The 21,569-nt window shown below is 33.5% G+C and overlaps 1 protein-coding gene across 1 annotated transcript in view; it reads right to left on the minus strand.

Annotated features, from left to right (window-relative positions):
• LOC129244144 (uncharacterized) overlaps positions 1-21,569 on the minus strand; it is a 72,936-nt gene that overhangs the window by 18,241 nt on the left and 33,126 nt on the right. The window contains exons 2-4 of the mRNA XM_054881760.1: positions 20,603-21,050; positions 10,208-10,492; positions 9,570-10,045 (exon numbers count right to left, since the gene is read on the minus strand). Of these exons, the coding sequence (XP_054737735.1) occupies positions 9,570-10,045; positions 10,208-10,492; positions 20,603-21,050 (1,209 nt within the window). The remainder of the gene's footprint in view (positions 1-9,569; positions 10,046-10,207; positions 10,493-20,602; positions 21,051-21,569) is intronic.

Below are 21,569 nucleotides of genomic sequence, written 5' to 3' on the forward strand. Positions count from 1 at the left end.
GGGTGTTTAAACGCTTCAGGTAGTAAGTTAAGTTAAAATTATTTAGTTTCTAAAAAAGTTAAATAATTGAAAAAAACACTGCAAAATTATAAACACAACACAAGTTTTTTATATTTTATAAAAATATAGTTTTTGCAATAACAAAAGTAATCCAAAGCAAATTATAAAGTTTTTTGCAATATTTTAAATGTTTTTCAAAATTTCATCAAAACTTTCAACTTTTTAACCAGAATTTTTTAATTGTTTTTAATCTTTTCCTGGAGGATTTCTTTCGTTTGTAGTTAACCATTGTCGTGTTTCGCCAAAAAAAGTCTACACATTCTGCTGATACTCGTTTAGTTTTTTTACTTTTGAAATATCTGAAATTTTCAGTTTTTTAATAGGTACTTTGCCAATATAAGCTAGAACAGCTAGACTTGGTAAATTTTTGCAAGTACCTTTTGCATTAGAAAGAAGGAACATTTCATTAGAGATCCCATTACCCATATAATTTGTTAGAAGTTTTTGGACCAGATTTATAATAAACCGAAACTAAATACTTAAATTGTTTGATTTTTAGCTAATTCTTTTCCGTAACTTTTTACTGATCGAGGTTTAGTTTTAAAATTTAGTTGAGCTCATTTCTTATACAAAATGGTGTCTTCCGTATTTTCTTCTTTTCAGCAATGGTAATTTTTAAAAATGCGACAAATAAAATAAATTTTCCCAAATTTGCATAAATAATTTTGATTTATATTCGTCCTTTCGCTTATGTACGAGTATATATATGTATATGAGACAAAGAACGTCCAGAGTACCTGGCTAAAAACTTCATTGCTTCAATGCCTTTGAAGAAATTTTGTGAAAATGGTCTATTATACAGTAGAATGAATTGTGAAAAAGGGGGACGGAATATTTACTGGTTGCTGAAATAAAGGTTCAAAATTTTAATTTTTTGGCAAAAGCCTTTCTTATTTGAATTGTAAATCAAATAGTGGTCGATCTAATAGAAAACAAAAGATGTTTGAAATTTAAAAAAAAAAATTTAGAAATGTTTCTATTAAAAATGTATTTAAAAATTTATTTTCAAATTGTTTTAAATTTTTAAGAGACATTGGTTTAGCAGAAAATAAAGTATCTGTTTTCTAAAAGTATTTTTTCGTACTTTTCAATTGAAAAGTTAAAAAGAATTTTTTTTTTTTTGTTGTAAAAGTTATTTCATTTCCTGTTTTCCTTCATTTCCAAAGTTTATTATTTCTGATTACTTTTAATCATGCGAAAAAGAAAGCGTGGAATTGCTCTTTTAAAATGATATCGAACTTTTTATAGAGCGACAAAAATATGATTGATTTTGGTGGCCAATAATGATGTGAATAAAAAGTATAATTAAGTAAAATTAAAAATTTTTTTATCCAAAGGTAACATTTTCTTTCAGAAAAATTTAGGTGAAGTTACTATATAAAATAGGTACAATTTTTCATTCGTTGCAATTATGTATACTCGTATATGGTGGTCGGAAGTGCGCAGATTCGAATATCCGTGCATAAAACACCAAAATGATAAATAATAGTGAAAACAACTTTTTATAATAGCTGTCGCCTCACGGCAGGCAATGAATTTCTGCCATGAAAAAACTCCTCATAAAAAATATATCTGCAGTTCGGAGTTGACTTAAAACTGTAAGTCACTCCATTTTTGAAACGACATAAAGGCGCACGTCACAAATAGGAGGAGGAGTTCGGCCAAACAGCCAAAAAGGGTGTAAACGCCAAGTATATATATATTTATATGTAGGTATATACTCGTATATATTATATATATGGGCCACAACACTTATGCCGATGCATTCAAAACCACGCAGTCCTTTTTCTATCTTCCACAGAACCAGTTTCAAGAAATTTCTTACCAATCTTTGAATTGTCAACTCATTTGGATGATTATTTCCACCAGAAAATCACAAATTTTGCGATATTTTTTTTTTAAAGATCTATCAGTTTCATAATAAGTTTAAATAATTTTTGACCATCTGTCTACTGGACAAATTTTACAGATGACATCTATGCGACACTTTTGAAAGCCCTTTATATTAAATATAATAGTGTGCCCAAAGAGTGAAGCTTGGGGAACACCATGCGGGAAAGACTTTCTTTGGGGTTCCTTTTTCATAAATTTTCATCTGAAACTTTCTTAGTTCGAGATAGTTTTGAAACAATCTGAGGCAGTCTCCTTTATTCCAGCATGGCTCATTTATTTCAGCAGGGCTAAGCTGTGCTGAGTTTTTTTGAGACAGTTATGTAACGGGCTTATGAATTTTGCAGGAGTTTATTAATAGCTTAACTTTTTTGGTGGTTGAATTACGTAATATTTTTGTACTATCACCTTTTCTAACTATCATTTCATTATTATTTTTAATATAGTTATTTTTTGCTATTGCACGGTAACTTTCAGGGTTAGATTTATTTTGCATATTATAAATATTTTAAAGCTTTCCGGTACGTAAGATAGTTGTAGAATAAGATTTATAGGTGTCGGGATTACAAGTATTAGCTCAGTTATGTTATTTTTTAAATCTTTAGATATTATTCCATCGGATCCAGGAATTTTTCTTTCCTTTAAGACCACTAATATATAAGGATATTTTACTCTCATTAGTTTTAACTGGAAAGCAGTGTAACCCACCAAACATCCTAATGGTTGTATTGCCTTGAATCATATAATACTTTGTACTTTAAGTTACTTTTTCATATACCGCTTTATTTTGGAAACATTTTCATATTCTTCCTATCCTCATAATCTGTCTTACAGTTGTACTGACAGCCCAACAACTCTTTGGTATCTCTCAGTGTATATGATTTCCGTCTGCTTTTGCAATTTTTTAAATTTTTTGTTTTTTAATCAACTAAACTACCAAGGTATTGATTGACTTTGCGCAATTAGCACGCAATTATCCACTAAGTTGTTAAGTTTACAAAAATAATAAAGTTCAAGAATTAGTTAACCCTGTGCAACTTAACACAGTTGTAAAACAAACTACTTTAACAAGTTTTCTTTACCGAAGTAGTTCTGTAGCTGTGAACAAGTTTTGTTGTTGTTAAATTATTAAATTACAAGTGACACTACTCATTAATGCTTTGTTAACCTTAAACACATTTGCTTAAACGAAAACAGCATTAAATTTTAATAGTAAGTTTTTTACTAAAAAAAAATTAATCGTTGTTGCCCTGAGCTACCTTCGAAGGATAATTGATATTTTTAACTAACTCTTTAGTACAGCAATATTTCAGGTGCAACAATTCTTGACTCTTAATAATTGGCGAACAAGAGTGCAAATATTTTATGACGAACGCGTATCAAATTTTTATGTAATCACCATCTACATATTCGTAGTTTGATGAAATGTTTTTGGGACAGTATAGTAGTAAGCTCCACGATGGCTGTAGTATGGAGCCAATAGGAATTTTACTCACATGATTTTCATGCCATAATCACATAAGCACAACAAACGGTAGCAAAAGTGTGAGAAAATTGGGAAAAAGTGGAGTTTTCCTTAACAGATCCGTTGCAGTGGTACTTTCCCGTACGTTTGGAGTAGTAATTAAAAGTGAACTCCAGAGAGTGCTGAATGAAGATGAAATCAGCAAGCACCTACGAAATTTGGATACAAGTTTGGCTCTACTATGGCAGGTCAAACTCAAAAGACCTGCGATAAAAATATTTTCAGACTGACAACCACAATTGGCGGGACATTTTCGTTCTCACAACCGTCCGCTTTACATTACCGAAAACGATCCGGATTTACACCAAAGGACATCTCTGTCTAAAATTGTCACTTCCTACAATACCCGGCCTTAATTATTCTGTGCGTGTGCAGGCACACAATAAACACCAGGCATAAGGCTGGTTCTCCAAGTTGATTCTAAAGATTTTAGCAGCATAGTGTCCTCTAATTATTTAGTTTATGTCTTTTTTATTTTGTGAGCTCAACAGCGGTTTAACAATAAAACAGAAAATCAAATTATTGCTTTTATTTATTTGTCTCTCGATATTTCAACCTCAACTAGAAGTCATCACCATTAACGCTTTACTTTGCTTGGTTTATTCTTAAGGAGATTTCCAAGTTCTCCTTGACTTAGATAAGTATATTCGTCAATAAGTCGCGGAGGTTTGAAGATAATAGTGAATTCGAATAATGAACGAAAGCAGCTAAAAAGGCACTTTATGCATTTTACTGATATTTATACGATATATTTAGTTGAAGTTGCTACCAACTACCCAACCAACAGCAGTAAATATTTTATCTGAATTATGCTGCTGCAAGAAAAAGCTGTTTGACTTAAATGAGCGCTTATTCCTTAATAACTCAATTAAAATATGTATGGCTAATAATTTATTAACCAGCTTAATTAATTTTCCCGCAGTTAAGTGAGTTAGTGGCCTCAATTAATGATATTTATAAAAGTATGCACTTAATTATAAATTATAATTTAATAATTGATAAGTTGTAAAACTCAAAAGACTTAAGAAGCGAACCTGCAGTATATTAACTCCGACAGCATAATTTAACACACAGACATGTAAGGCTTTCAAAACCAATTTATGAATTGAGAGGCACAAATAACATAAAATCCTATTTTAAGCATGGAAAAGTACGCATTCAGAGGAGGCGGGAAATAGTAATGTAATTTATGTGTGATTTAGTTTGCCATATCGGACACCATTAGTAAGTTGGTTTCTTAATGAAAACTTTTGATAACTATTTAACATTTTTAATATCACATTTTGTTTTTTCCAATTTAATAGCTATACAAGAAATATTTTAACCAATTTATTGGATTGCTTAGAGCAAGTATTGTGCAATTGTTCTGCTAATGATTACTACCAAGACTTCTCTGGTGGAGTTGCCATGCGCAAGCAGGGAGCCACTGGCTTTTTAAGGCTTCTAGGCACTAATAGCTAAAAGCTCTGAGGCTATAGCTATATAATGGGCAAATCAATCAAAAAAATCTTTTGTGCGTAGCAGACCCTGATATTTTGCGCTGAGTTTGAACTCAAATAAAACTGGCAGCTCCTCAAAATAATTTTATTTTATATGAAAAAACTAAAACTTCAAAAACTTAATAGTAATCGAAAGTAATGAATAAATTTAAGCAAAGTGAGTAAATATTTAAAGGTTTTATAGAAAAAAAACAGTACACCAATCGGTTGCACCGTTTCTGATTTGTTGAAATTTGAAAATTAATTTCATGATTTTCTAACACTTCTTGTTTGCAATTTATTATAAAAACAAACTTCCAAGGAAATGAGCTTTAAAAGTCTGGGCATTGTGTGCATAGTTATTAGGGAATATATGAGTATGCATATTTCTCTTTAATTATTTAAAAAAACGCAGGTATATATTTAGAAGAATTAAATTCATGCTCAACAACAATTCTTCCTCCTCAAATAAAATATCAAAAAATAGTATCTATCGCTACATTAGATGACCTCTGCTAATCTACGTTCAAAAGTTTGTTTAGTATTAGCAATTCGTGCTAAATGTAAACACATGCTTTATTTGCTATTAAATCTAAAAACGTAGAGAGATGGATAATATCTCTTCCTAACTATCCTAACTAGGCTAAGTTCGCAATTGAATAATAAAGTCGACTCTTGACGAACAAAAAATCACATTTTCCAAATGCTTTTGTATAGCGCAGAAACTGTCTTCACGCGATGGCAGTGGGTGTGGTCGATGAGTTGTGTGAGTTGTACGCAGCCATGTGCATTGTGCAGCGAATTAAGATTCAGCGGCTTTGCTGGGTAGGTAATGTTGTACGATACGGATATAAACGAAGCGCCTCTGAAATTATTTCATACGATAACCGAGCATGGTAGCAGAGGAAGAGGAAGGCATCCAGTACTCAGTGGAGAAGGGCTTGGCTTTACTTGACATTTCTACTTGTCCTTGTCTAGCACGTGAAAGAAACAACTGGCGCGCTCTATTGAACTTGTACAAAATCGCTAAGTTCTGTACCAATAAAGATGAAGAAGACCACGAAATCGGAATATTGCATTTATTTGTGTGTTCTAAATTTTTCTTGTCACAAATAGTATCAATTTCTGCCTTCTTTGACAAGTTGTAGAAATAATATTGCTTGCACGTTTATTCAAATTTGATAACCACCTCTTCTTATACTCAAATTCCAAAAATGATGTGGCTTCTTTATATTCTCACAATTTTTAAATAACAACAATTTTGTTAAATATTATTTTACTAAAACTATTTTCAAAGTTTTCAAACGAAAATCTACATATATATATTACTTTTTTTATATAGTCCAATAACACCTGCTTTAATTATTCGTCATTTAGAGCATCTTAATACTCGCCTAGTGTGAAAAATAATCATATATTTTGCCCAAACTAGAGCAACCTAAGCAACCAAAAAGTAGTAAAATCAATTTACTATTAACCTTTGATATCGCATAGACTAAATGCGCATGCAGCTTAATTACGAGCCACTTAATTACGATTAATAATATGCAGTATATGGAAGAGTATAATACTTTCAGGTTCATAAAAAATCATTACGAGTATGCGATTCTCATTGCGGTTATGTGGAGCACAATACAAGTAGCGGTCGTGGCTGATCAGATGATTGATTAGAAAGTAATCAACCATTTCTTTTCAAAAAGCCCACTACAAAAAAAAAAACATTTGTGGAAAAAAATTATATAGCAGATAAGATAAAAACCATAAGAAGACAAGCCTGGCGTGATAAACGCCTGCTGCATTATTCAAAAATTCGATTTGCGTTTGGGATTTCAACAACTCATACAGGGGATAATTGTTAAAGTGATTATGGGCTTAAAAAGTAAAAATTTAGAAAAATGAGATATTAAGGAAAATTAGAGTTAGCAATGGCCTACTTAAAGTGTATGAAGGGGACTTAGAGAAAGTAAATTTTAAACAATTGTTATAATAATAAAACATAGTTGTATAAGAAGCTTTATCAGATTTTAAAAAAAAGAGTTCATTTCATAATTTTGTGATCTTTGAAATCTCCGATATACTCTTTTTCTGAGAGGGTTACCTCCGAAAATATTGTGATAAGGGAGTTCAAACTCTGGCCAAACTAGGACTAACGGCCAGGCAGGTACTACTGTGTATCTCGTGAGACTGGAAAGGAATAATTTATTATGAGTTGATTTCGTATGGCCAAACATTAAATTCAGATCTCTACTGCCAACAACTGGTTCGTTTGAAGCTAGCTATTGACCAGAGCACCATGACTACTACAAAAAAAGATTGTGGACTTCGATTACTAGAGTTTTTCGGCAATAAGGAGATGCAAGACTTCTATCAGAGAGGCGTTATGAATCTATCTTTAAATGGCAACAAATTATATAACAAAACGGTGAATATTTCACCGAAATAATGGATTTCTTATTCCCCAAACTAATATGTATGAAAGTATTAGAAGAAGAAAGTACTAGGGCATTTCTGTAAGGCTTCCTGTATAAATCGTGATGAGAACAAGGCGCGTAATAAGTTTAGTACGTATATGTAATTGGCTTATTAATACACATTAAGGATGTTCTTATAGCTAGATTTTATTTATATATATGACTTAAGATTTTTGATAAGTTCCTTGCTATACCAACTTAAATACCCTAAAAAATTCTTGATTACTGGGATCTTCTGATAACGACATTTTCTATTTCAAATTGGAAAAAGGCGCATTTAACATTTTCGCTCTACTATTATTTAGAAGTGCTCTGATGTCGCGATAAAAAGTTTGCTATTATTGGCATTTAATTTAATGCTTAACTACAGTTTGGTTTTTGGAAAGGTACTAATCTTCAACTGCTAAGCGATAGAAGTACCATTGGGATTCCTATGGCCACGAGCAAACTAATAATTAAAAACAATATGGAGAGATGAAGGCACATGCGTAACAGTTAGGCTATTGTGGCCGCAAAAAAATAAAAAAATGACAAAGCACCTACTCAGCCTTCAAGTGATTAGAAATTTTCTTCCATGAATATTGTAGAAGTTGGCGAGATGAGGAAGAGAAAAAACGACTTGAGCATTTCCTTTGCCATTGTCCAGCCTTCGCTAAAATTAGAGCAGGTTTTCTAGGTAGATACTTTTTCAATTCTCTTACGGAACTGTTCGGCGTGGAGATTGGAACAAAGCTACACTCCCTAACAACTACAAAATGGTTTAAGAAAGGGAAATATGAGTGGTTCTCGTGTCGCACAGTGATATCACAATGGACCTGTAAGGTCTAAGTGAGTTGGTCGTACAGACCGACTATCACCATAACCTAACTTAGGTTTTTGCTGAAAATAGGGGAAAAACAATCAATGTGGAACGACATTTTTTTCGGAAATATAAAAATAAGAACACCCCTAATGTGTGCATACTCGTATATGTATAAGTTCCATTCACCTTTATGCTGAACTCACTCTCCCGACATTTCAACGTGCACCACATCGCACTGTATTTCCATGTCTGTAGATAAGCGTCACAAATATACATATAAATATGAAAAAGGTGTACCCAAGCTATTCACGCCCTGAGTGACTTTTTAGCCGATAATATTTCGAACTAATACTAAGTCAATAATACAACTCAAAACTAAGCATTTGTTTACTTCTCGTGATTCTAAGCGGCTTTTGCTGGGTTATAGTGCAAATAAATGGCATGTATGTTTGCCCATATGTCAGTGTGTGAGTGTATGGCCCGAACTTGTCTGCGAATAATGCAGTTTCATGCTGTTATTTTAATTTATTTATTTATAAGTAGGTGTGTGTGTTAGTTTATGCTTTATTTTTTTACAGCCAATACGCTCGTATACCTATGTAAAAACTAGCGCAGAGCGCTTTTCTGCTGTTGTTGTAAATAGTTTATTGCGTCTGTGAATTTATACTTTATGCTTTAATTTATTTTTTATTTCTTTATGTGGCAAATGTTATGCTGTATTATGCTGCTAGTTGTTTTATTCATTTTGCTTTAAGCGATTTCCTGTTTAGTTTAATTTTTATATTCTTGTTTATATTTGCTATTTAACAAGTTTCACCATTAATCGAAGTCGAAGTTATTACTCATGGAACTCACACGCTGCCAAACACTAATAGATACACACACTGGTGATGCGGAGTTCAAGTACAGGGTGCTGCATATATGCACCCATATTTAATTCTGAATTTTTAAGTGTTCAGCACCTTAAATGGCCAGCTAAGGCGAAATTACGCATTGCACTATTTATGATTAATGATTTATATTCATTAAAAATGTGTTTCGTGCATTGTAATGCCCATAGAACTATTGAGATTCAGCCCAAAATAGGCGCCGCCGTGCGGCATGACTGACCAATCATTCTGACAGCCAATTATTATGAGCATACATTTGTTGGTAAGACAAAAGTAACTAATTTTATGCAGAAAATCGTAACAACAAATAAACAGCAGTCAACTAGCGACACTAAAAATACGCAGTAATGACTTAAGTAATCATAAATTTTGCAAAATTATTTTTGTTTTTCTTAATACATCTTTTACGCGTATTGCTTTTCTTTCAGCCTATCCTCAACTGTTGCCGCTTACCTGAGAATGAAATAATCGTATTCACATCAACCGGTTGCACTGGTTCACCATCGGTGGCAATCACTGTCATTGTATGACCCTCAATCGTCACTTGCGCCGGACACACGGATGCGAATGCGTTAATCATACGGAAACGATAGCGACGTCCTGGTGTGATGGTGAATATTTCCAATGGTGTATTTGTCATGAAACCAGTATTGGGATCACGGAATTGGCCCTTGCCGTTGATGAGCACCGATTCGGGATCTTGACCAGTGTTGACAGCCAAGCGCCCGGGATAACGTTCGGCGGCATCCTCATGCAACCAATCGCTAATTAGCATTATGTGGGTGGTCAAATCGAAGTCGTACAAATGTGAATTGGGATCCCGTGACGGCGGCTGACGTACCACAATGCTGCCATAGATACCATCTAATTTCTGCAGACCGTGATGAGAATGCCAGAAGTGAGTGCCTGCATTGCCGGTCCATTGGTATCTGTAAGTGAAATTTGTTAAAATTTGTGTTTCATATTTTTACCTTTAAGTGAGGAAGATTTTTTATTGATTTTGTTCTTTGGTTTGTTTTGTTAACTTTTTTGTGTTTTTTTTTTGTTTTGTTATTGTTAATTTGTTTTTGGCTTTAGATTTTCGCACTCACCTGAAAGTGTTGCCCTGCTGTATGGGACATTGTGTTACGAATGGTACACCATCGTAATATTGTGAACCTCGCTGCCAGATGCCGTGCCAATGTATTGTGGTCTCCATACCCTCCATATGATTTTCCACATCGATAACAACTTTGTCATTTTCACACACTTGTATACTGGGGCCGGGTATCATACGATTCACAGTGAGTATACCACGTTCGACACCATCGGCGAGAACGCATTGACAGTGACTCCAGACGGTGTTGGTGGCATTGGGTGTGCACACCTGGCAGGCGCTGTAAAATATAAATAAAAAAAACACGTAAGTTTGAATTTATTTGTTGTGCGCACAAACGACTTAAGGCACGAACCTGTGATGGTGAATAAGGTCAAAAAAAGTGCGTGGAATAAAAGCGAGAAAGGCATGAGATATAAAAAAAATTATATTTTTTTTTATACTCGATGTATTCTACTTGAAGCATGAGTCTTGTGTCATATTATTCATAAGGATTATTATTAAAAACCAAAGGAATAATAAAAAACTAAATAGAAAATAAAAAGTTTACAAAGGAAATGTGTGCGTAGACACATGAAATAGGCACACATAATCAATTTAATTTCATCTTCATCACTCTACTTTGAACATAATGCGCGTCTCATATTTTAATAAGGTTTATTTATAAACCGCGGCCGCCGTAGCCGAATGGGTTGGTGCGTGATTACCATTCGGAATTCACAGAGAGAACGTTGGTTCGAATCTCGGTGAAACCAAAATTAATAAAAACATTTTTCTAATAGCGGTCGCCCCTCGGCAGGCAATGGCAAACCTTCGAGTGTATTTCTGCCATGAAAAAGCTCCTCATAAAAATATCTGCCGTTCGGAGTCGGCTTGAAACTGTAGGTCCCTCCATTTGTGGAACAACACCAAGACGCACACCACAAATAGGAGGAGGAGCTCGGCCAAACACCCAAAACGGTGTATGCACCAATTATATATATATATATTATTTATAAAAAAAATCTAATAATAAAAAAAGAATATCATGTTTTAATAAGGATTATTTATATAAAATTAGTAAAAAAAAATAATTTTTTTAATTAAGAAATGTATGTGAAAATAGACTTATGCCTATTCGATTGAATCATCATTATTCTACTTCAAAACATACCTACTCTCATATTTTAATAAGGATTAAAAAAAAATTTTTTAAACAATAAAAATTTTAAAATAAAAGAAAAGAAGAAAAAAAACCAGAAAAATGAAATGCGTTTAGACAAAAACCGAAAGAACCAATTTTATTTTATCATCAAGAAAAAAGAAAAAAACAAAAAAAAACATAAAGGGTTTTCCAATAAGAGGTGTTATTTTGATATTCAAAGAAAAATAATGCTATATTTTAATATAAATGACCGGATATTTATTTCATTAATACATACTTCCTCATGTCGTTAATAGCGGAAAATAACATCAGGCAAATGACCACCACGACCACGCTTACAGGACAATGTCCTTTTCATGAAATTTTCCATAACCGAATTGCAAAGTGGCTACCCTATGTCCTCGATAGCCTCACGAATTCCATCTTTGAGGTCTTGAATCGACCCCGGGCTGTTAGCATAGACCTTCTCTTTCACGTGGCCCCAAAGAAAAAAGTCACAAGTGTTAAATCACAAGATCTCGGTGGCCAATTATGATCACCTCTTCGAGCGATAACACGGTCCGAAAACTTTTCCCGTAAAAGATCAATGGTTTCGTTGCTTGTGTGGCACGTAGCGCCGTCTTGTTGAAAATGAAAGTTCTCGAGATCAATATCTTCCAATTCCGGCCATAAAAAATCGTTAATCATCTCTCGATAGCGCCATCCATTCATCCATAACACCTGTTATTGGAAGTCCCTTTATAAGTGCTCAATTTGAACTATAACAGGAGAGCAAGTGGTTAAGGGTTTCATAGCTTCATTTGTGTAAAAGGAGCATACTTCGAGTACATTTTCCCCTGCACAAAGTGAAGTGCAGTACTCTGCCAATCTACACGTAAATGATAGATAATAGACGGCGATGCCTTCTGAATTCCAAAAAAAAAAACATTTTTCAATTCGTTTTCAATACTTCGAACTTCATAGGAGGTGCATTATCCAGCGTGGTAGTTGTAGTTGTAGTGAGTCACTAAGTAGTGCAAAGTATTAAATATAAAATTTCCCGCTCCATTTACCTCAATGCTTCATTCTCCGAAGTTGTTTCTTTCCATTTAGAATTTTATCCTTAACCTATCGGTCTCTCATTTGGCTTTGCGTAATTTTCAATTAAAATTTTAGTTTTGTTTGGCCTTAAAAGCTTTGTTTCTTATGGAATTCCTGACCTACATAGATGCAATAATACTTATATGTCTATATAAAATAAGTATGTGAGTACAACAACAAGCTTGCAACTGAGTTATACATTTTATTATCGCTTCTTTTGCTCCTAATTTGCTTCGCCAATAACTCGGTTAAAATTTGGTTTGCATAATCAAAAATAGTATTACATTTAATGAAATAACTCAAGTAAATAACACCTCGAATTTCTTTAATAAATTATTATTTTTACTGGCACTTTTCCGTATTTTTTGTGCACAAATAATGGTAATTAAATTGTTGAAAAACTACCAGACACATAATTATGGCGTTTCATGCACTACCGCACAACAAAGTTGCTGAGCGATTTATATCAAAAATTTAATTGAAAGTGGCGAAACTTGTTGGTGCACAAAGGAGGGAAAATCGACTAGCTCATTCAGCAAATTTGAAGCAAAAAAATGAGCCACATAAAATGTTAATATAAGGAAAAGACATTATTTGTTTTGTACTTCTTTACACGGCTAATGGCTTACAGTTCCAAAATAAAGTTGTGTTTCTCTATAAATAATTTTAAAAACCAAAAAAACAAAAAATATTTAGTTTTTGTTTGAAAGATTTAAATGGAATGCTGTCCACAAATTGGACGCATAGTTTTAAAGTGGTTTTTGAGTTTCCCTATTTTTTATTTCATTTTTAATTCCCATACGTGAAGCAGAGGCTTGAATCATGAGGTGTATTCGGGAGATTTTTGAGTTCGATGGTGTTTATTTTGCTCAAAAATTTCCACGTAAAGTAAAATCCTTAGAACACAAATTTTCTCCTAAGAAATAACTTTTCGAAGTTTAGAGTTTTTAATAAAAATACAAAAAATACATTTAGTTAATACTTTGAAATATTTTATTTATACTTTAGTCTAATAGGGTAGAAGGTAGAGATAGCATCTTAACCCGTAAGCAGTCGGACTTCGTATTGCACGCGTTAGCTGAAACGACCTGGTTCTCACCCAAAGCCTAACTTTTCGCCTCGGCCTCCGACTCCAAGCGCCACATCCTGGATAACCGTGTCCAGTCATGGGCTAAACCTGATGGAGGGTATCTGTTATTAGCCAGCACAACCTACTTGTGGTCTTGGGTCAGACAGAGAAACTGCACGTTTGATGGAGTACAATTGTGTAACACGGATTGCAGCAAATGAACCGACAGGCCGACCTTCATAAACTGCCACAACTCTAAATCCTGGAACCTTTTTGCCTCCAGGTAGGCTTGTGTCTTTAGGTTAGGAGCGGTCTTTAAAACTGTACGACCGATACACAGGCCTAAGCTGGCAGCCCAAGCAGAGGACTCGGTTGCGTGGCCAAATCAGCTGCCTATTTAAAATTTACTGATTATTGAGTTGTTATAGGAGTTGACCAGAATAGAGCTTCAATATGGCGACGACAGGGCCTTGATTGTAGCTTGACTTATGTCTTGCTCTCAACAGAGAAAGCCCCGCTCGAACTCCAGTTTCCATCTTGTATCCGTCGGTGAAAACAGAAGTACCTATATCTGTGAGGACTCTCCCATCCTTCCAATCCAATCTGCCTAGAAATCTAGCCCTAACACAACCCTCAAAATCCAGTTTGCGGATGGAAATATCTGTACGATCCTCCAGAGGTCAACCTCCTTCAATCTAATACCGGTCAGATCGGCAAATGGATTGAACTGGGAGGTTAAAGGGAAGTAAGTGCAGAATGACATTAAAGGCGGCAGTGGGACATTTTTTTCATGCCTCTGTGTTGCCAATACATGCAATTTACTGCATCTGTCTCGCTCTCTCTTTTAATTTACTAGTGAACAAATTTGAACTGTGCCTTAGAGAAGCCCCTAGTGTTTAAAAATATATATTGCTTAAACAGAGTTAAGTGAAAGAGGTGAGAAATTTAATGCATATAGGCAACTTCATTTTTATTGTTGTATCCATATAGAAATATGTATAATATGTATATATTTGAAATTGCTACTCTGTAAGATTTTATGAATATTAAAATGAGCAAATGCAAGTGGCTAAGGACTGACTTTATATACAGACTCAATAAGACATGTGCCTATAAAATTTTGTTCACATTTCTTATGGGTGTACCTTGGTAGGTGTACATATGAAAATAGCTGTAAGAATCTGTTTTGCCTTACATTCAATGTTCACTTGAATGCAGAAATAGAATGGATAGGGAGGAAATTATGAAGGGAAATCAGCAAAGCTCACGTAAATCTTTCCAAAATATTTTTCCTGGAGTCTTGAAATATTTTATAATAAATTTTATAACTCTATTCGAAAAAGGGGCAACTGTTTTGGAGATACATTCTAATATGTTAAATATATCAAATTTGCAGAAAATGCTTCTTATTTGTTTGGCCGCATAAGGAAATTTGCCTACGATGTCACACATGTAAATACCGCAAATTAGTTAGAAATTTTATACATTGTTTAGATGTCATCGCAAAATTGATGGAAATACATTGAATGAAATTAAAAGTTAATGCAAAAAAATGAATTATCGTATGACTGAAATAATAAAAACAAATCATAAATTCTCTCAACAGTGGCTGCTTCAGCAGTTTTGCCACCATCTGCGGCCTCAGGCATCATGCATGTAACCACCATCAATTGTCGTATTGGTATTGTATAAACAATCGTGGGAATTTCTATGGCCTTTTATCACAGAAGTCTTCATAGTACAGCACATTTTTATATACATTAACGTACTACAGATACATACCCTGTAGGGAAAATGTAAATTAAAAAGAAAATTCTCTAGCTTTTATGTCAACTCTTGCCAACTATTTGCTCACTTATAGCATTTCATTCTGATTTGAATTACTACAACTTTTTACACCTTTTCGGATTTATTAAAAAAATGTTTTTTTTTTATTTTTTTTTTATTTTTATTTTTTTATTTTTTAAATAAGTGCTTACTGCTTCAGTAATATTTTGCCATAATTTCAAGCCAATCACTGTAAAATTGACAAAATTATGGGTGTCTGTAGCTCCAGAACGGAGCAAACAATCTATTTATTACTTATCTAATTTTAATATTTTTTATGTTAATTCTCCTTCAAAAACCATACCAATCTAAGTTTAAAACTTATAACAATTAAAACAAAAAATTAACAAATTTTGAAATTTTTAATCAGAATATTTAGAAGAAAAAACTTACGCTAGTTTTTGACAATTTTCACTACTGATGCTCTGGAGAGTTTTCTTCCACATCCACAAAAATGGCCAGCACTCGTTTGAGTTTTTTAGCGAAAATCGTTTGCATGACATCCAAGTGCTTCGAAAAATTGGATAATCGAAAAAAATCTCTCCAGAAATACCTCAAAAAATATGTACTTTAACAAATGATGTTGATGGTTTTGTTTCAAATGATTCTGTTGCGAGTTATGATGTACCTATAACGCAGAACAACTTTTTTTCGAGACGCGCCCGGCGATCCATCGTCACTCGGCCAATTTCCAGTATTTTGCAATAAAAATTCAGTAAAGTATTGCTCAAATATTGCAATACTGAAAACTGACTGAATGAATAGCACTCGCCGTATCGCCAAAAAAAAAAACAACAAAAAAAAAAACAAAAAAAAACTTGCATTTTTAGAGAGTAATCTGTTATTATGCGCGCAGTAACTGAAAGAATTTTGAAAGTCTCTAAAAAATTTTGAGGAATGATTGACTTTTCCAAAGCTTATTTAAAGTTTTTGGAAAACCTCGTAACAAATTTGAAGTAAATTCCATGCTTTCTGAAACTATGAAATTCACAATTCGCAACTACATTCGACGCTTTCTGAAATACCACTCAATATTGGCTATACTTTAAGCTTTCAATTACAATTAACAGCGCTTCCGAAGTACTATTGGAAAAGCAGTAATTTAATATAAGTCACTTCTCCCCACGGCTGCATCTCATACTTCAGAACCACTAATTTTTCCTGCGGTGCCCACACCTCGTGGCAAATAACTAAACACTCTCACTTTTTACGATTTCATACGCTCACTTAGTTGCGGCTGATGTGAATTTCTATGCGGCGCCATGTAAATGCGATTATCGCGACATGCAACCAAGCATGTACCCATGTTTATATGTATGTATGTATTTTGCTTCTCAACGATTTTTCTTGCTTATTTACATACCTTTGCTTTTTCATTTTTTCTTTTCTACTTTTCTCTTTATGCTCTTCTGCAGTGCTGAAATCAATGTGCCATAGCCTAAGTTGTCGCGTTGAGATAGTGTCTGAGGTGACTAGTTTCGATTCTGCCACAAGTGGCGACAACTAAAAAATGTTGATATTGCTATTGCTAAAGCTGCTGCCACGTTGTTGGTACTGTGCGTTAACGGCTTATTATGTCTGTTGCTTATTTGATTGCATGGCTCATTTTGCTTGGCGCTTCAATATGCCATTCATTATTCTGTAGTCATGCATTGTGTTAGTGGCTTTGGTTAGAAATGGTATAAGAAAAAAAAATAATAATAAAAAGCCACAAAAAAAAAAAACAAAACAAAACAATAAACTAACATTAAATATAAATCTGGCTGCAACTTCAACATTTGAATAGTTTTCGTTGCTGTCTAACTATTGTTTATTGTCTTTGCTTACTTTGTCGGCTATGCTGATTGTTCGCATGCACTTTCTGTGCTACGCTCGCGAATTGTTATGCAGCTAACTTTGTAATTTTATTTTCTCGCGGTATGTCAAGTATTCATCATTGTTGTGACAACATTGTATCAAATGCCGGCAAAAATTTTCCTTGCGTCTGCAAATTGTGTGATAATCATCAAAGGATTATTAGGGTTGTAATTTTTATGGGCAACTTTTTCACTATTCACGTTAAAGTCTGCACTTTTTGCTTACAAAAGAAGAAAGTTAAACTATAGAATTGAATTAAATTATAGAATTGAAGCAAAACAAAACTATTAAATTAAAATGAAGTGGTGCGAACACTATTTCCACTAAACGAAAGTAGAGAACAGCAGAAATCACAGTAGGTATGAACTTGGATGTCTACCATGGCTAGATTTTCACATACAAGTATATGAGCGATTCCATATTCAGTGATTAAAGAATTTAAGGTATTGTCGTCAATTCTTCTAAAAATTGTTTTATTTGTAAGCTAGAGTATAGTAAGAACAAAACTGAATAAATTTTTTTAAAAATTTGATAATTTCGATATGTATGAAATGGTGAAAATTTAGAGTTCTTAAAGTATCTTCTTTTTTTATGTTTTAATATTCTCTTTAATTTTTTTGTATTAAAGGTACTTTAAACAAAATTATGGGGGAAAAAATTTTGTTTATAAAATTTTGAAAAACATCCCCTTAAAATAAGATGCAAATAAAAAAAAAAATTTTAAAATATTAATAATTAAAATTTCACTTTATAATTTCGGGACTTAATTAATGTTGAAAATTGTGGTTTTGTGTTTTTAAAGTGAAATATCTTCGCTCCTTTTTAAAGTTTTTATATATATTTTTTCAATATTTTAGAATAAAATAGCCTTCGCACACAAAACCAAAAAAAAAAATTATGGGAAAAAATATTTTTGTTGTTTAATATTTTAAAAAATTAAGGGTGATCAACTTAGAGTCATTGGATTTTAAATTGAAATAAAACAACGAAACTTCAAATTTCATAAAAAATCATGTATTTAGTTTGACAGTAGTCACGCGTGATCTGGCAAAAAACAACGCTATTTGAAAAAATACTTCCAATCTGATCATCACAGATAGATGGTACGAGGTAGGCATTTGAATATAAATAATTCAAAAATTTAGAGGTATCCCGTTGTGAAGGTTTCAGCGATTACTGAGAATAGTCAGCTATGAATGAAAAAATAAGACGAAAAATCTGTGTGTTTTTCAAAAATTACAAAAATTAAAAAAAAAAAAATTAAAAGAACCGAAGGTATTTCACTTTAAAATACTCTGCATCATAGTTTTCAAAAATAATAAAACTCAACATTTTTTAATTGTTTGCAGTTTAATTTCTATTATACTCAAGCTTATAAACAAACCAATTTTTAGAAGAATTGACAAAACTGCCCGACATACTTGGATGACTTGACATCGAATCCCAAATGTCAATGATGAAATAAATTCCATTTATTGTCCCAAATGAAAAAAAGCATATAGCGCATGTATACTTTTCGATCTTAAGAACTGACAAAATCGAAACAGACGATTGACAGATAGATATACCGATAGAAGAAGGCAGAGACTTCATTAAAGGAAAAACCAATGCAACTTATTCTTAAATTTTTTCAGAATTCGTTGGACTTTATACAATATTAAGGTAATATGAAGTTGGGAAGTCATTTTTTGCACATTTACATATGTATGTACGTACAGATTGAGCAAAATTAGTAATTAATTCTGTTTTGGAATAACTTCTTCTGCTTTGTTTTTTTTATTTTTTGAGTGATGCAAGTTTTATTTTGACCGTTACTCACTCCATTGCTTACCTGTTTATCTACTGATGTTGTCTAGTTCAAGTCTCAGGAGCCAAAAATGATTGATGTGCGATGCCATTTGCAAAAATGACAAATCTTGTACATTAGATTGGCCGAAAGTCCTCCGATTTTGAAAGCTTATGTTGAGAGGATTTCAGTACTATATAAAAATGTTTTTTTATCCTTCTAAAAACCGTCGAAATGGGGGTTTCATTAAAACTTGGTTATTTGGTATTCGATTTTCATTATTTTAGTCTTAAGGAGCTCTATATTTCGTTTTTACGTAATTTTGAGCTCCGAATGGGTTGATGCGTGACTACCATTCGAAAGTACGTAGCTTCGAATCTCCTGCATGAAACACCAAAATGATAGCAAAAGTTTTTACTAACAGCGGTCGCTCCTAGGCAGACAATTCCTAACCCCCAGTGTATTTCCGCCATAAAAAAGCTCTTCATACATTAAAAATATCTGCTGCTCGGAGTCGGGTTAAAACTGTAGGCCACTCCATTAGTGGAAAAACATCAAGACGCATGCCGTAAATAAAAGGAGGAGCTCGGCCAAACACACAAAAAGGTCGTAAGCGCCAATTATGTATACTTATATTTATATGTATAAGATATCCTCTTGGTTTCATCAATTTCAAGTACTGTAAAATCTATTACAAGTTTTCTTTGAAACTGTTTTACTAAATCCATAAGCTAAAAAGTTTTATTTAATGCGTCATTATGGTAATGGTAATGGTTGTACGGGTTAGACCAGGGTCTTTATGCACTGCTACCAGATTGATTTATTGCGCGCCCCTAATTACTTAATTATAATTATGATATTTAGTATACCGAGGAATCGAACTAGCTCCCTAGGAGGGAGCAATTGTAGGTGTTCCTCCTCTAGTAGGTACGAGCTCAGGATTCTGTGTCTCCTGTGGCCTAATGTCTCACAGTTGGTGATTAAGTGTTCCATAGACTCCTCTTCATCAGAGCAGAACTTGCATAATCTTGTACTAGATAACCCTATTGTGTTAAAGTGCTTATTACAGGCAAAGTGACCTATAAGTGCTCCACAGAGTAATCTGAGGCCCTTTTTATCTAGGGTTAGGGCAGATTTTGCTCTATTGGCATTGAAGTTCAAAAACTTTTTGGAGTGATTAAGGCCGATTGTGCCGTTCCAGTGTTCCCTGATTTTAGTTTGGTTTACTTTTGATTTTGATTTTATTTTTGTTAAAGCCGAAAATGGGGTTGGCCCAATAAATAGCCCTTTTGCCCCTTTTTTGGCATATATGTCTGCCTTCTCGTTTCCTAATGTGCCATTCTTAAAGGCAATATTCATGATAAAATTTCATAAAATTTTTTTTTTCAAATAATTTAGATCAACTTAAGCTTAAATTAAGAAAGCGCAATATGTCATAAAAAATAAATTATGACATTTAGAAATAAAACAGCAGGTGGCCCAATATTTTGTAGCCACCAATATTTCTTCACAATGGCTCTACCACACTCCTGTCTTTTTTTCATTCCAGTTGGGAGCACAGTGCTATTTATCTTCATATATGTGTATGTATGTATGTATATAATGCATGCAGCTGTAGTATACTTACGCGCCAAGTACGGTGTAGAATTCCATTGTAAAGTGATAGTAGCAAATACGTGGCGGTTCACCTTCACGACAGGCGCGCGCACACTCATCTGGTGCCGATAATGTTGGATTGCGTCTCAGTTCGGCGGTGGCACTGGTGGAGAAATCTAAATGACGGAATGGGGACTGTGGATTTGGATCGACTACGGTGTTCGAAATGGTCGGATAGCGTGCCGTATTGAATTTGGGCAAATTGCCACGCGAATTAAGATAACCACTGCCAACGCTGAGCGTATTCACCACACCACCGCTACCTAAACTGTTGCCATTCAACGGAAGCGGGCTGGGTATGCTGGCGCCCAGTGAGGGATGTGTTTGTACGACGCCATGTGAGGCCGAGTAGAAGGGTGAATCCAATGGCGATGAGGTGACAATGCGTGGTGTAAATAGCGAAGCGGCAGGTGTTTGATCTGGAAGAAGAGTAAAAAATAATAATTACTTAAAAGTTTTCAAAATGTGGCTATTTAAGCTTATTGTTATTAACCATATCAAAATCGGAAAAACCAAAATTAAACCAATGGCTTCAAAATATTCAATCATAGTAATCTCTCTAAGTAAAAGTAAAGTGATTTTTTCATCTAATGAAATATTGTTATATTAATAGATATCGCCATGAATTTTGTACACAACATAAAAGAAGAGCTTGTGGTTATTTCTGCATACTTTCCAGATAATATTTTTTTTTTACATTTTGACACGTTTGAAGTAAATGAGCGCTATAATAAATGAAAGGACGGGAGTAAGTGGTTACCTATTGGATAGATAAATATTTAAAGAAAATATAGGATGCCTACATAAGATAGTATACAATTTCAAAAAAAAAAAAAACAATATTATAACATTTTTTTAAGCGTTCGTTTGTTTCTTATAAAATGCATGGAAGGAAACGGCCTCCTTATTTTGTAGCCTATATTCATTTTTTGGCTTAG

The sequence above is a fragment of the Anastrepha obliqua genome, chromosome 4 (genome assembly GCF_027943255.1).
Source record: "Anastrepha obliqua isolate idAnaObli1 chromosome 4, idAnaObli1_1.0, whole genome shotgun sequence".
In the NCBI taxonomy this organism is placed as follows: Eukaryota; Metazoa; Arthropoda; class Insecta; order Diptera; family Tephritidae; genus Anastrepha; species Anastrepha obliqua.